Genomic DNA, 14,174 nt, shown 5'->3' on the forward strand with positions numbered 1-14,174 from the left:
ACAGAGGTACCCGGGTACCTTGTCCACCTTTTAAATGTGAAGAAACTTTGTTTATTATTTCCGAATTAAGAAATAAAAAAGGTAAATTATAAATAATAATAAAAAACTTTATATGGATAAATTTGAGATGTCAAAAAACCTTAGGTCGGTACAATTTTAAAAATTACGAAAAAATACAATTTGAAAATGCAAAAGGTACCCGGGTACCTCGTCAGTCCCATAAAGGTTAACAAATATTAAAGAAATAATTTCTCTCCCTATTAATGATAGTAGTAGAGCTATGTAGGTTCTAGCTCAGTCCTATTCGATTCCTACCTTACCGACCTATGGTAACTCTACTTTACCATAGATCGGTGTTACCGACCGTTGTCGCGAGATGGCGCTGTTGCTCGCGGGAATTTTTCAATTTTTGAACCCTCTTGGCCACCCCCTTACCACCCACTCATTTGCATATCATTTGCATATAATTTGAATTTTTTAACCCTCTTGGCCACCCCCTTACCACCCACTCATTTGCATATCATTTGCATATAATTTGAATTTTTTAACCCTCTTGGCCACCCCCTTACCACCCACTCATTTGCATATCATTTGCATATGCTTTGAATTTTTTAACCCGTTTGGCCACCCCCTTACCACCCACTCATTTGCATATGCCTTTTGAGATTCCCTCCCACTTTCCACCCTCTTGACCCCACCCCTCTTGACAACCAGAGTGGGGTACGGTGAGTTGCGCGCGCACTCTCCCTCTCTTTTCAACAACTTTGCGTGCGCATTATTATAATAAAGAGGGGATACAGAGTATATGGTGAGTTGCGCGCACACTCTCCCTCTCTTTTCAACAACTTTGCGTGCGCATTATTATAATAAAGAGGGGATACAGAGTATATGGTGATTTGCTCGCGCACTCTCCCTCTCTTTTCAACAACTTTGCGTGCGCATTATTGTAATAGACTGGGGGTACAGAGTTTACATTAAAGGGGAGTTGCCTCCGCAGTTTTCAAGTGGGGGTAATATAGAGTGGGAGTTGAGGAAGAGTGGGGTTTCAGAGTTAAAGTGCGGGTTCCAGTTCCAGAGAGATCATTTTTGTCCTAGATTTCCAACATCAGCAGCAGCACCAGCACTAGCAGCATCAGCACTAGCAGCATCAACACTAGCAGCATCAGCACTAGCAGCATCAGCACTAGCAGCAGTAGAGGCATTTTTTCGGTATGTATTATATCCTTTTTTTTTTCTTCTTCAAATCCTTTTTTTATTCAATTTTATTATTTTTAATTTTATTTTTTGCTTACAGATATAAAAAAAACTATGGATTTACAAAAACTTAACGCTGTTGGCCGTATGGAAAGCTTCCTACCTACCAAACCGCTAGCTGAATTGACTCCAAATGGGTTGTATGCAGTGACTAAAATAAAGCGAGTGCAGACCAAATTCGGAGTCAGGATTGTAGCAGAATTGGATGCTGCTTTCACAACATTCCTGCCAGCAAGGTTTGCTCGGCTGTTTGAAGCTGAACCTACTTCCTATACGATGATGGAAGAAGCCGCGCAGTCTCAAACATTGCAATTAAAATATCTCGGTGGAAAATTTAATGAAATTCAATTTGAATATAAATAATATATTAAATATTATTAAAATATACATAAAAAAATTGTAATAGAAAAAAATGTAAATATATTCAAAAATGTGAGAGAAAATAAATTTATAAATTTTTACTTAAAAAAATTGTTTCTTTTCTTATTTTACCTTCATTATTAGTCTTAATACTAAGGGCATAGGTTGAACAACAATAAAAAGATATTAATTTTTTAATACTATTATATTTATTTATTCAAAAATAGATTAAATTTATAATAATAGAGATTCAGAAGTTTCATAAAAAGATTTTAAAGTAGTATAAGTACAATCCACTTCATCGACGCCATCTGAAAAATTTCTCAATTCATTTGATACATTTAGAAACCAATTTCGAAGAATCATAACAATGTTTACAGCACAATGGTTAGTTTGTGTAATATGATGCGTACATGTAGTTAACAATGATTCAGTTTTAATATTTTTAATCGCTGGACAGTCTATATCTTCTAAATTTTGTACATTTAACAAATATTTTTCTAACCACTGCTTTTTTTCAACACCTTTCGTGTAGATAGTTTTTGCACCTCGTAATGTTTCTTGTATAATAGTACGCAATTCATCGTAAGATACATCTCCAGACATCCAGTGGATTCCATGATAATTGTTTGTTAGCCAGAGATTTTCACTTTTATAACGTTCAGGTAGTGAATTCCAAGCACATGGAGGTTCAAAGAGGTAAACTCGAGGTTGAGCATCAGCTTCAAGAGGAAGTATAGCCAACTCTTTGAAAATGAAATCGTTGCAGGGTTTCTTGAAGCCTTGAACGTCTACGATGAACTCCATCTTGGAATAGAAATAAATTTCTATCCCAGGAACGTGAGTTATATACCTCTCAGTTCAACCCCTCCCCACTACTTTCATTTTACCCCCTCCATTGCTTTACAGTTTTTTAACTATACCGCTGATTGGTTTATACTGTACAATGCGATCATGTATGATGAGACAATAAGCAGTTGTTTCAGCAGGTATATTATTTCTAGCTTCAAATTCCAAACGTACATCAACTGACGTTTGTTTGAGAAACTCATTTTGTTTTGAACAATCAATAACAATTAGAGGAGCCAATGATTTAAAAGTATCAAGCTTCAATATGGGTTCAGAATCTCTTCCATAGTAGGAAGATTGAAAATTAGCATACATATCATAAAGTATAGAATATTGATTTTGATTAAAATTTAAATTTAAATTTCCATAAGGATATGATTGTGAATTTAAAAAGAGTTTTACATTTGTAATGTCGCAGTGATCAAAATAACTGGCAGACTTTTTACGTTTATCTTTTCTTCCTGTTTGGAATCCAACAATTACATATCGAGGCTTCTCTAATTGTGTTGACGATTTTATTTGCCACATGACTCTTGTACTTGATGGAATTAAAGGATATTCAAACATTTCCCACGATCGAAAACTCATTGAAATTAGTGGATCTTTCTCGATAAATTTCAATAATTTGATTTTATTATTATCAGATGGTAAAACATATGGCACTAACCATTCCACTTTATTAATTTGCACTTTGAACTGTTCATCTGCACCTTCGCCCATTTGAATAATAGAATTTAAATCACTACGTGCTCTTATTAAAATCAGTTCATGTTTAGCATTCATAACAATTTTTTTATAATCTTCAGCAAAACCAAAAATCATACCAAGTGGTATTGATATATCAAAATATCCATCTTGTAATGCCATTCTTGTATTCAATTCCACATTCAAAACTCCTGCATTTTCAGCGCGGTTAAGTTGAGGTGGTGTTAAAGAAACCAAGCTTTTCATAGTAGTTGTATGTCCAACATACTTGCAACGGTCAATCTCAATACCATTCAATTCATAACGAATTTCATCAAACAAATAGGCTATCGCATTGTTGGTGAAATGAATATTTTGTGTGGCATCAGTTCCATCAGCATTAGTCAACCTTCCAAAAATATGTAATACACTATTGCTTGGTAAAATAGATAAATCTTGATTTTGTACAATAATGCGAATTTCATCACTATTGTTAAACGATGAGGATGCATATGGTTGATGACTGTGAATCTCATAATTAGCTATGGATTCATCAAAATTCACTGATGCTGGAATGCTGAGAATCTCCTCCATTTTTCTTATAACAGCGACACAAAATAAACAAGAAAAAATTTTCTCCTCTTCTCTTCTTTCTCTTCCTTAGTTTTGATTTCTGACTCGTAGACCTAGCTGCTTCAGGAATTGTCGACTCTGAGGTGTTAACACCTTGCGAGCTGTTTTCAAACTGATCTTCGATGGACATGGTGTTTGAGTTTTATAACTACTTCCAACTTTTCGATTATAAACAATACCCATTACATTGATTTAATATGTAAACGGATTGTTATTGTCTCTCCTCTAAAATTAATCAAAATACCGTTCTGATCTACTATACGCAGCTGAATGTTATGTATTGTCCTTACGGCGACTGGAAGGTAAATGATGTGTGCTGGAACTTCTACAATCTTATATCCCGGTGGAACAGTGGGGAAAAATTCATGTATAGTGTGGACTTTTTCACTATTTATATACGCTCCACTGGTAATATTACATTCAATGCGTAGAGCATTCACTTTCAATATTTTTACAGGTAAATCAGAGGAATGTTTTACATTCGGTGGTAGTTTGCGAGCAGTGAATCCCAATAAACTAGCAATAGAATCTTCAGGAGTAAAGTCAATCCAAAGATTTGATTTAATATAGCATCGTAATGTACTATTGTTGCACTCTATTGACAAATAATTTTTGTCTGTTATTTGACGTTTTAAATATGCTTCTATATCTTTAATTTCATAACTGCCAGTAGGTATAGTAATCTCAATATTGTTTATATAAAATTTGTTGCAATTTTCATCAATGTTAGGAATTGAGTTATATGTAAATAAATCAACAAGTCCAAGTGTATAATTTTTATTAGGTGAAAGTTCAATAGGTGGGAAGTATGAAGCCTCCATAACTGAAGACTTTCCCGTTAACGTTAAAGTAAAAGAGTCATTCATGTTGGACATCTACTTTTATACTGAAGGTTATAATTATTTACATATTCTTATATAGATTAAAACTGTTCTTAACGTTAAGTTGCTTACATAAGAATTTAAGACATAAATGACCACATATAAATGTATCAAAATTTTGATATCTCTCATGATTATATTTTATATAGCTACCAACACCTAGATAAACAATGAGATCCAATGGTGGTGAAAGATTTCCAAAACTATCAAAATATTCAGTTTCATTGTTTATCTTTTTATATGCTACCCAATGTGTTCCAGGACCTTCTTTATTATCAAGATTAATTATGGCTGATTCACATTTATAAGGTCCTGTAATAGGTAATTCATTTCTCATAAAAACTCCACGAAATTTAGGTATTTTCATAAGTTTAGCATATTTAAGTAAATCATAGTCGGTTAGTGCGCGGTGAGGTAGCTTCAATATTAGTTTTTTTGAACACTCTTTGTATATTTCAATCCATTTCCTTGATGTGGTTTAATATAAAGACCAAGTCCTTTACGATAGGGTTTCAAATATATACCCTTTCCTATAGCAATGGCCTCCATTGTTTCATTATGTCGATGTGCTTCTGAAAGTTGTTTTTTAGCAGCATTAGCATCATTTACTGCTTTTACAATACCACTGACTCCACCTCTAAGTGCTCCTAATGCACTAAGCCCGGCAAAAATTGGTATTAGCGGTAAAATACCGCCAACTTTTGAAGGTACAGGAAGAATTCGAGGTGATGAAATTTTACACTTACTACCAAGATTTTTAACTGCATTTTGTGCACCAATCATTGCTGTTTTAATAGTATCCGTTGCGTTATGATTATTTTTCATATTATTTTTAGCAGCATGAATAATCTTCCTTAATGTCATGCGTTTATTTTTCTTGGAAATTGTATTCTTCTTCTTCTTCTTCGACTTCTTCTTCTTCTTCTTCACAATCTTTTTCTTAATATTATTATTAATTTTTAAACCCATCCCAAATTTAGATTTAGCTTTCATTATATTAGTTACAGCTAATGCAGCTGCTTTTTCACTAATTTTAGCGTCCTTGGAAATTACTCGTTCCCACGCCTTTTCAGCTAGTATTTTGTCTGCAGTATTTCTTGCAGCCACGTCTTTATCTTTTGAATAGGCTATATCATGCTCCTTACAAGCCGTATCCAAAGGATTTATACCAGGATCCCCTCGTGCAAGACGTTTTGCCAACTTTGTTCCAGGTCCACAATATTGATAACCAGGAATGTGACACTCGAATGGTAATTTGTTAATTAAAGTATTGAGAAATCCTTGACCACTGCAAGAATTTTTCTTCACTTTATCGTGAGTAATCATACCTCACTCGACAATGGTCTATAACCAACTGATTGAGGGCGACTATATAAGTGGGGTATTTATAGTTTTTTCATTAGTCAATTCTAAGATGCAGTTCAAGGTACAAGCTGTACAACTCCCCATTGCCAATGTGGATAACCTCATTGAAAGTAAAGATAATGGGGTTAAACGACATGGAAGTTTATTTTCAAATAGTATTCGAGCAGCTTTTTGTGGACCATCAAATTGTGGAAAAACGAATGCACTTCTCTCTCTCTGATTATACATCCGAATGGTTTAGGATTTGAAAATATATATTTATATTCAAAATCATTACAGCAGCCGAAATATAAATTTTTGGAACAAGTACTTAGTAAAGTAGATGGCATCGAGTTCTTCCCATTCAGTGAACATGAACAAGTTGTTACGCCTAAGGATGCAAAAACTAATTCAATTTTCATTTTTGATGATATCGCTTGTGAGAAGCAGGACAATGTTAAGGCGTTTTTTTGTATGGGGCGGCATGTTAACGTCGATAGTTTTTATCTTTGTCAAACATATGCTCATATTCCAAAACATCTTGTTAGAGATAATATTAATTTGCTTGTGCTATTCAGACAAGATGAAAGGAATCTCAAGCATGTTTACAGTGATCATGTGAATACAGATATGACTTTTACACAGTTTCGAGATTTATGTTCAGTATGTTGGAACTCTGACAGGTATGGATTTGTAGTTATTGATAAAGATAGAAATATAAATTATGGAAGATATTGGGATCTGAAATCATAGGGAATTATGGGGAAACTGACCTCGTTGGGTCAGCCATCTTGATTTTTTATCTCTTTCTTCTACATATATTTTAAAAAGGATGAAACGAAAAATGGCTGACACAACGAGGTCGTCACCAGATGGCGTATCGCAGTATTTCAGATCCCAATAGGAAGGGATTTGATTGCTTTATTCAGTTATAAATATTAAGCATTTCAAGAGAATTGTATTAGTTCAGTTTGAGACTTTCATAAATAAACATGTTTCGAAAGGAGCGAGAGACACTACATCAAATAGCTGCAGCAAGTGATGCTATACGTCGAAAGCATCGTATTCTTAAAAGTGGCAGAGAGTCAGCTGAAAATATGTTGAAAGAAACCTTTCAACCATTAGTTACTCCATTGGAAAAATTAGTCAATATAACTAAAAATCCTATAAAGATTGAAAATTTTCAAAACCATGTAAAGAAAGAAGAAGAAGAAGACTTTGAATCATCTTTTAAGACTGCCATTAGTAAAGATACACCTTTCAACAAATCTATTTATAATGATGATGTAACGTTTTATGATCCTATTTATGAAGAAGAAGACATGCAAAATTTATCAAAAGAAAATATAATTGATAGATTGCCCAATCAAGAGAATCATAATATTATTGTTAATGAGCAAAATAATAATATACTTAATGATACCTTTCATGAGCAAGGCATGTATAATATTAAAGACGCAAGTAATGTGATTGATACTCTGGAAGAAGAAGAAGATTCTGATAAATTAACAAAGAAATTTCTACAAATGTTGGATAAAAATAGGAAACAATATATAGATATGGTTTATGGAGTACGTAAACTTCCCGACGGTACATATATGATTGGTGATACACAAATTAATTTTGAAGGTTCTTACATTAACCTAGTTGGGAAGAAAAAATATTCTAAAACGGATGGATTATTGGAACTCATATTCCGACAAAAACCTGATCAGAAGTTAACAAATGCTAATGATTTCGTAAACTATAAAGAAATCCTGCGTAGTACGAATGCACATAGAAAGAACTATAGCCCAAATAAACCTATTCGTAGTAATAAGACTTACAAATATACTAATGTTATTGCAAAACTTTTGCTCAAATCCGGAGATTCTTATTTGAAGAGAAAAACTCAATTACCACAATTTATGACGGTGAAGAAAGAATCATATCCAGACTATGTCTATTGGGATGATCCAAATGAGATTGTTGATCGTCTACGCTTACTTGTCGCATCACAACAGGCTGGCAATTCAAGTCATAACAATGAAATTATGTCAATAATTGAAGAATTACGGGAAGCTCAAATTATATATTAAGAGTGAACTTGTAAAATCAACATCATTATTATATTGAATATTGTTCTATTCAGATCATTTTATTATAAATCCTTGAACATGGATGATAAAAAGTTAACAGTTGTGACAGAGTTACATAGGCAAGCTAGGAGAAATTATCCACGTCGTAAAGTAGAAATGCGTGGAATTGATGAAACTTGGCAAGCAGATTTAGTTGAAATGATACCTTATTCTAAAGTTAATAAAGGTTTTAAATATATGCTTACAGTTATAGATATATTTTCCAAGTATGCATGGGCTATTCCTGTAAAAAGTAAAAGTGGAAAAGATGTTTCTGAAGCTATGGAATCTATACTTGTGAATGGACGTGTTCCTACAAACTTGCATACTGATAAAGGAAAAGAATTTTATAATTCTATATTTGAGAGTTTAATGAAATCATATAAAATTAAACTGTATTCAACTTATAGTAATTTAAAAGCTTCAATTATCGAAAGATTTAACCGCACACTAAAAAATATGATGTGGCCACAGTTCAACTTACGAGGAAGTTATAAATGGGAAGACATTTTACCATCTCTTGTTACAAAGTATAATAACAATAAACATCGTACTATTGGAATGAAACCTAAGGATGTCAGCAGAGAAGATGAAAAGAAACTGTTGAAACGCATCTCCAAACAAAGAAAAATTTTGCCTAAAAAAGCAAAATTCATAGTTGGTGATCGAGTACGAGTGAGCAAGTATAAGAATGTTTTTGAAAAAGGATACACACCCAACTGGACGACTGAAATTTTCACCATTATTCAAGTCAAATCAACGAATCCAGTAACTTACAAGCTGAAGGATTATCAAGATCAACCCATCGAAGGCGGCTTCTATGAAGAAGAAATTTCCAAAGTGAAATTTCCAGATATTTATTTGGTAGAAAAAGTCCTTAAAAATCGTCGTAATGAAATCTATGTCAAATGGCTTGGTTGGATTCGATAATTCTCACAATAGTTGGATAAAAAAATCAGAAATGTAAAATTTGAAAAGTTAAAGTTAACTATTTGAAAAGTTAAAGTTAACTATTTGAAAAGTTAAAGTTAACTATTTGAAAAGTTACATTTAAAAAGCATGTAAATATTTGAAAAGTTAAAGTTAACTATTTGAAAAGTTAAAGTTAACTATTTGAAAAGTTAAAGTTAACTATTTCAAAAGTTAAAGTTAACTTTTAGAAAAGTTAAGAGAATGTTCTTTTCATATACTGAATGAAATTAAGCAAGTTTAGACAAATTCCAACTTCATTGTTGAAGGAAACAAAAAAAAAAGTCGTTATAATTTTAAAAAAAATTTAGTCTTTTCACAGACTAGACTTGTTTCAACTTGCTTTTTTTGAAAAGGAACAAAGAAAGAAATTTATGCTTTTCACAGACAAGACTTGTTTCAACTTGCCTTTTTTGAACAGGAACAAAGAAAAGAATTTATGCATTTCATGGTCTAGACTTTTCTCAACTTGCCTTTTTGAACAGGAACAAAGAAAAGAATTTATGCTTTTCACAGATTAGACTTGTTTCAACTTGCTTTTTTTTGAAAAGGAACAAAGAAAGAAATTTATGCTTTTCACAGATTAGACTTGTTTCAACTTGCTTTTTTTTGAAAAAAAAGGAACAAAGGCATCTTCTGAGAATTTATTTATACTTGTTAGAGCTATGTCAACAATTGTAATAATGTATATGAAGGTTATATTAAATAAAGTAGACATAAAATTAATAAAAAGTTTTCATTTAATAAGAATTTCCTTCCACTACAACTCTTTTTTTCAATATGTATAATAAATATAAATAAATAAGAAATATAAACAATAAATATAAATAAATAAGAAATATACAATAAATATAAATAAATAACAAATATATACATCAGACTTGTAACATTTCTACATCATCATCATCATTATGGTTTACAATATTGCAATGTCCCCAAGCGAGAGTGTCTGTACTATTTTTTAATAAATATCTCTTATCATCAAATGGACTTAAAGCTGTTTTGGTTTGTTTTAATGTGTGTACATTATGCAATTTTGATCTAATACAATACTGTGTTCTAGATTGAATTTGAACGTTTTTTAAGCAGAATAGATAATCATTGAAAGTAATAGTTTTTTTCACAACTGCCGTCTTGATACCTTTAACTTTTTTTATAAAATCTTGACCTTCAACGCGAAGACTGTACATTTTACTCCGCAATCCAACAAATTCTGTTACAATTTTCCCACTGCACTCATCTTTCATGAGACCCAAGACTTTTTTGTTAGCTTGCGGAATGCCATATACATTATTAGCTGGGTAATCTGATGTATCAAATTTGCAAATATCTACCTTCATATCAGAGTAGATATCTGCACATTTAATTTTATACACAAGGCTATCGGTATCAGTGTAGAGTAATTTACAATTATTACCATACTTGATTTTCATATAATTATAATGAAAATCATACATTAATGTTTTAGAAATATCTAAAACGCTAAGTCCAATATAGATTGGCTTATTCATGTACACTTCCGTTTTTGTGAGTTCCACAGCAATCAAGTTATCATTAAAGATAGCTCTTGTGTGGAAGTTTGGTTTTGAAATAAGAGCCTCGGCACCGTACCTACCCTCCCACTTTGTCACAAGCTTGACATCTACATGCTTTCGTACATTTTCCATAGTCTTGCCATAAACAGCATTATTCATAAGTTTGAACAAATTTTTTTCAAACTCATTTTTAGCATTTGTTCGCATCATAGTATTAAAATCAATATAACTTTTTAACCAAGTGGACTGTTTAAATTTTAAAATTCGATGTATATGATTAAGTTTAATACCATGTGCTAATGCTTGTTTAAGTGCACGATAATGGATTATATACTTTTGTTTCGGTAAGAGAGTAGTTAACAGCTTCGATTGTTTTGATCCAGGTGGCTTTGAGTGTTCAGGACAAAATGGTAAGTCACTATGACTGTTATGCAATTCATGAGGGTAATCTAAATCCACTTCTAATATGTAACCAAAAGGTGAATCATCAGGGATGTTAAAGTTAAATGTATTATCTATATTTTTTACCCACTCAAAACCACCGTAGGGAAGTGCTTGTACCATAGCCCATCCATAAAGGTTATTAGCGTCCAAGTACACAATGTAAGATGATTCTTCCTTTTCATTATAATTCTTCATATAATGATTATTAGCATGAGCATATCTATTTGAGCATTGGCTAATCCCACCCCTAATGCCACGTTCAATAAACATGATCATGTCAATATCTGTAAGAAGTTCCAACTCAACATTTGTATACTTTAGCATAGCATCCCAACTCAATCCAGGAGTTGTATAATAGTGAGCTGGATCTAAACCATATGCATCAAGACATTGGTCTCTAAAATTTTCAAAAACATCTGCAAGTAATAAAATGTCTGTTTTCATGTATAAATATACATAATCACCGATATTTTTGCAATTAAATGCAGACCAAACCTCTTGTGCATGTAGATAATCTTCATTACTTATATTTGAATCATTTAAGGTACTGTAAAATTTCTCTATTGGCGGTAGTTGTTCCTCATTAAGTTTTAATCTACAATCCAAGTACTCATATGGAAAAATTCCTTTACGGGTTAGTAACTGAATTTTATCCATATCATAGGCTTGAAATTCAGAATTTACAATATTATAATTCGTCAAATAAGATGCTAATTTATCCAAAGATGATGCCATGAATCTAAAGGAATCTATAAATTTAAATTTGATATCATTTGCTGCAACGTGTTTAGTAAAACTTATATATTTTTCTTTATTAATTGGAAGGAGGCTAACATTACCCTCAAACTCAGTCGCGATAGCTTTTATAATGAAATGTGCATCATATCCACTCAAGTTATGGAAAACCACAGGAATAGTTTTTGAAACCTGATATTTCAGATTGCAATCCTGATGAGCGACTCCTCTATATTTACCAGTTATATGACAGTGATCTCTAACCTTAACACCCCCATGCGTGATAATTTTTCTGCAGATGTGACAAACATTAGTATTTTTGAATGCTGCTTTTTGAGTTGCATTTAAGACTTCCATCGGAACGTTAGTTATAAAAACAGGCTCAACATCCTCTGCCACTTGTTTTAATTCACGAGCAAACCATTTTGCTGCATCTTCTTCATTAATAGGGGATGCTTTGTATACTGATAAAGTGTCATCATAACACTTTAAATAGTAGCCAATGCTCAGAAGTTTATGTTTTTGAAAAACTTCTGTATTATCCCCTACGAATGAAGAATCAGTCGCAGGAAGCAGTAGGCTCTCACAGTCAGCATATATGATAAACGGAGCACGCTCCTTGTTATAAAAATTCTTAAAATGAACCCTATTTTGTCCAGGCTTTGGTAAAATAACTTTAGTTTTATTTAGTTTTATACAATTTTCTATATGATTATTAAGCTCCTCTTCATTTTTAAAATAATGTAAACACCGATCACAAATATGCTTCTTATATTCAGACTGTGATAATTGTTTGCCTACAAGCCTGGATAAATTTTTTATCCAAACGAAATGATAAGTGAATGAGGTGGTAGTGTTTGATTTTTCAACACAATCTTCCTCCTCACATTCATCATAATCTTCCTCAATGCGTAAAAGATTCACATGTGAGACTTTCTTACTAGATGAGAGATATAATGGTATTACAGTAAATTTTGATTTATGCTTTTGTAAACCATAAACATTTACTGAAACATCATTTTGAGATTCAAATTTTCGGATATCCTTAAATGTTACAGGAAATGTAATACCTGTAAAATTTAAAGTATCTTCAAATTTCTCATATTTTTTCACTCTTCCCGAATTAGAGGAGGTTTGATATAATGCTGAAAGAATCGCCCACTTGAAGCATTCATTACCTTCTTTTCGGACATTTATACAGGCTTTTTTTCGTTCAATGGCAAGTGGCAGTTTAATGAAACAACCAACACGCATAGGGTTGTATTTGTTAAAGTTCACATCTAATCTGAGAATAGAGTGAAGTTGCCAATTTGATTCTTTCTCCTGAAATTCTTCCATAAGTTTGAGGGTTATTTGCTTAACATTTTCATTATAAAAGTTATTTAAATCTGTTGCAGGGAAAATCTCGCCTGTTTTTGCAATAAATGATTTCAAATCTAAAATACTTGTTCCATCAGCTAAAGTCTTTTTAAATTTAGCTACCAAAACTGTATAAACTTTTAAGCAACCTAACCTATTTAAACAGACTTTAACTTGATCTTCATAAATTGAAAAGGCATCATCTAAGAATAAATTAACATCTATGTGACTCATATTAATAATTGTTCCGCTTTGAATTCTTGAATTAAATGCCCTATCAGTCACAGTCCATTTAATTCTATCATTCGCTTCCAAACCTGATCCACGTTTCATTACCGAATCAAAGTGGCATTCAAAATAATAAATTTGTTTTAGTAAATTTAAAATTCTCTCCTTTTGATTACCTTTAATAGAAGAGAAACGTTTTGAAAATTTTTTTAAAAGAGAATAATGTTTTTTACATTTGTTATGCCACTCAAATGCGCTAATGAAACGATCATCACCTGACTTGGATGATACAGATTCTAACTCAATTTTCGCAACATTAATGAAATTTTCTGATACTTCACAAATTTCATTAATGCTATCCTGTGAAACTATTCTTTCATAAGGTTTATTATTTCTGCGTGTAGCCATTTTTTATTATTGTTTTTTATTTAGAACGATACTGTAACAAAAAGAATAAGCTGAAACAGAGAAAAAAAAATGCTGTTGAATGTAGTTGAATGTAGTGGAACCCCCTCTCACGGATATATTTGGAACCTCCAAACTGAATGCTTTTGACCCTTAATTGTTTGTTGTTACTCCTGAGACTAGACTGCAACAGAATAAAGGAATTTTTTTTTTTTTTTTAATTATTACTAACATTATATACACATATAAATAAATACTTACATAAAAATGTTCTGACTACACTTTATAACACACAATGTGTGTAAAAGTAGCACCCCCTCTCTAGCGCGCTTGAGCAAGTTGAGACAGGGAAGAAACAAGTCTTAACTCACTGAGAC

At 32.2% G+C, this 14,174-nt stretch overlaps 2 protein-coding genes across 2 annotated transcripts; both read right to left on the reverse strand.

Moving 5' to 3' along the window:
• Window positions 1-1,080: 1,080 nt before the first annotated feature.
• On the reverse strand, window positions 1,081-3,741 carry LOC127282257 (uncharacterized). The gene is made up of 3 exons (XM_051306430.1): window positions 2,866-3,741; window positions 2,120-2,421; window positions 1,081-1,183 (listed from the first exon to the last, which is right to left on the reverse strand). The coding sequence occupies exons 1-3, from the start codon at window positions 3,739-3,741 to the stop codon at window positions 1,081-1,083; spliced, it is 1,281 nt and encodes a 426-aa protein (XP_051162387.1).
• A 6,225-nt stretch (window positions 3,742-9,966) lies between these two features.
• On the reverse strand, window positions 9,967-13,497 carry LOC127282258 (uncharacterized). Its single transcript, XM_051306431.1, has one exon. The coding sequence runs from the start codon at window positions 13,495-13,497 to the stop codon at window positions 9,967-9,969; it is 3,531 nt and encodes a 1,176-aa protein (XP_051162388.1).
• Window positions 13,498-14,174: the final 677 nt, after the last annotated feature.

This window comes from Leptopilina boulardi, unplaced genomic scaffold (assembly GCF_019393585.1).
Source record: "Leptopilina boulardi isolate dan_hultmark-lab unplaced genomic scaffold, ZJU_Lbou_2.1 LbouV2_292, whole genome shotgun sequence".
Lineage (NCBI taxonomy): Eukaryota > Metazoa > Arthropoda > Insecta > Hymenoptera > Figitidae > Leptopilina > Leptopilina boulardi.

Bases quoted from the DNA above. Each gene is read 5' to 3' on its own strand.
- LOC127282257 (XM_051306430.1), bottom strand. From the start codon at position 3,741: ATGGAGGAGATTCTCAGCATTCCAGCATCAGTGAATTTTGATGAATCC. The intron at 2,422-2,865 runs GTAAAACTCTTT...TTCTATTCCAAG, and splicing joins ATCACTGCGACATTACAAAT to ATGGAGTTCATCGTAGACGT. The intron at 1,184-2,119 runs GTTAGAAAAATA...TACTGCTGCTAG, and splicing joins GGTGTTGAAAAAAAGCAGTG to TGCTGATGCTGCTAGTGCTG.
- LOC127282258 (XM_051306431.1), bottom strand. From the start codon at position 13,497: ATGAAACGTGGATCAGGTTTGGAAGCGAATGATAGAATTAAATGGACT.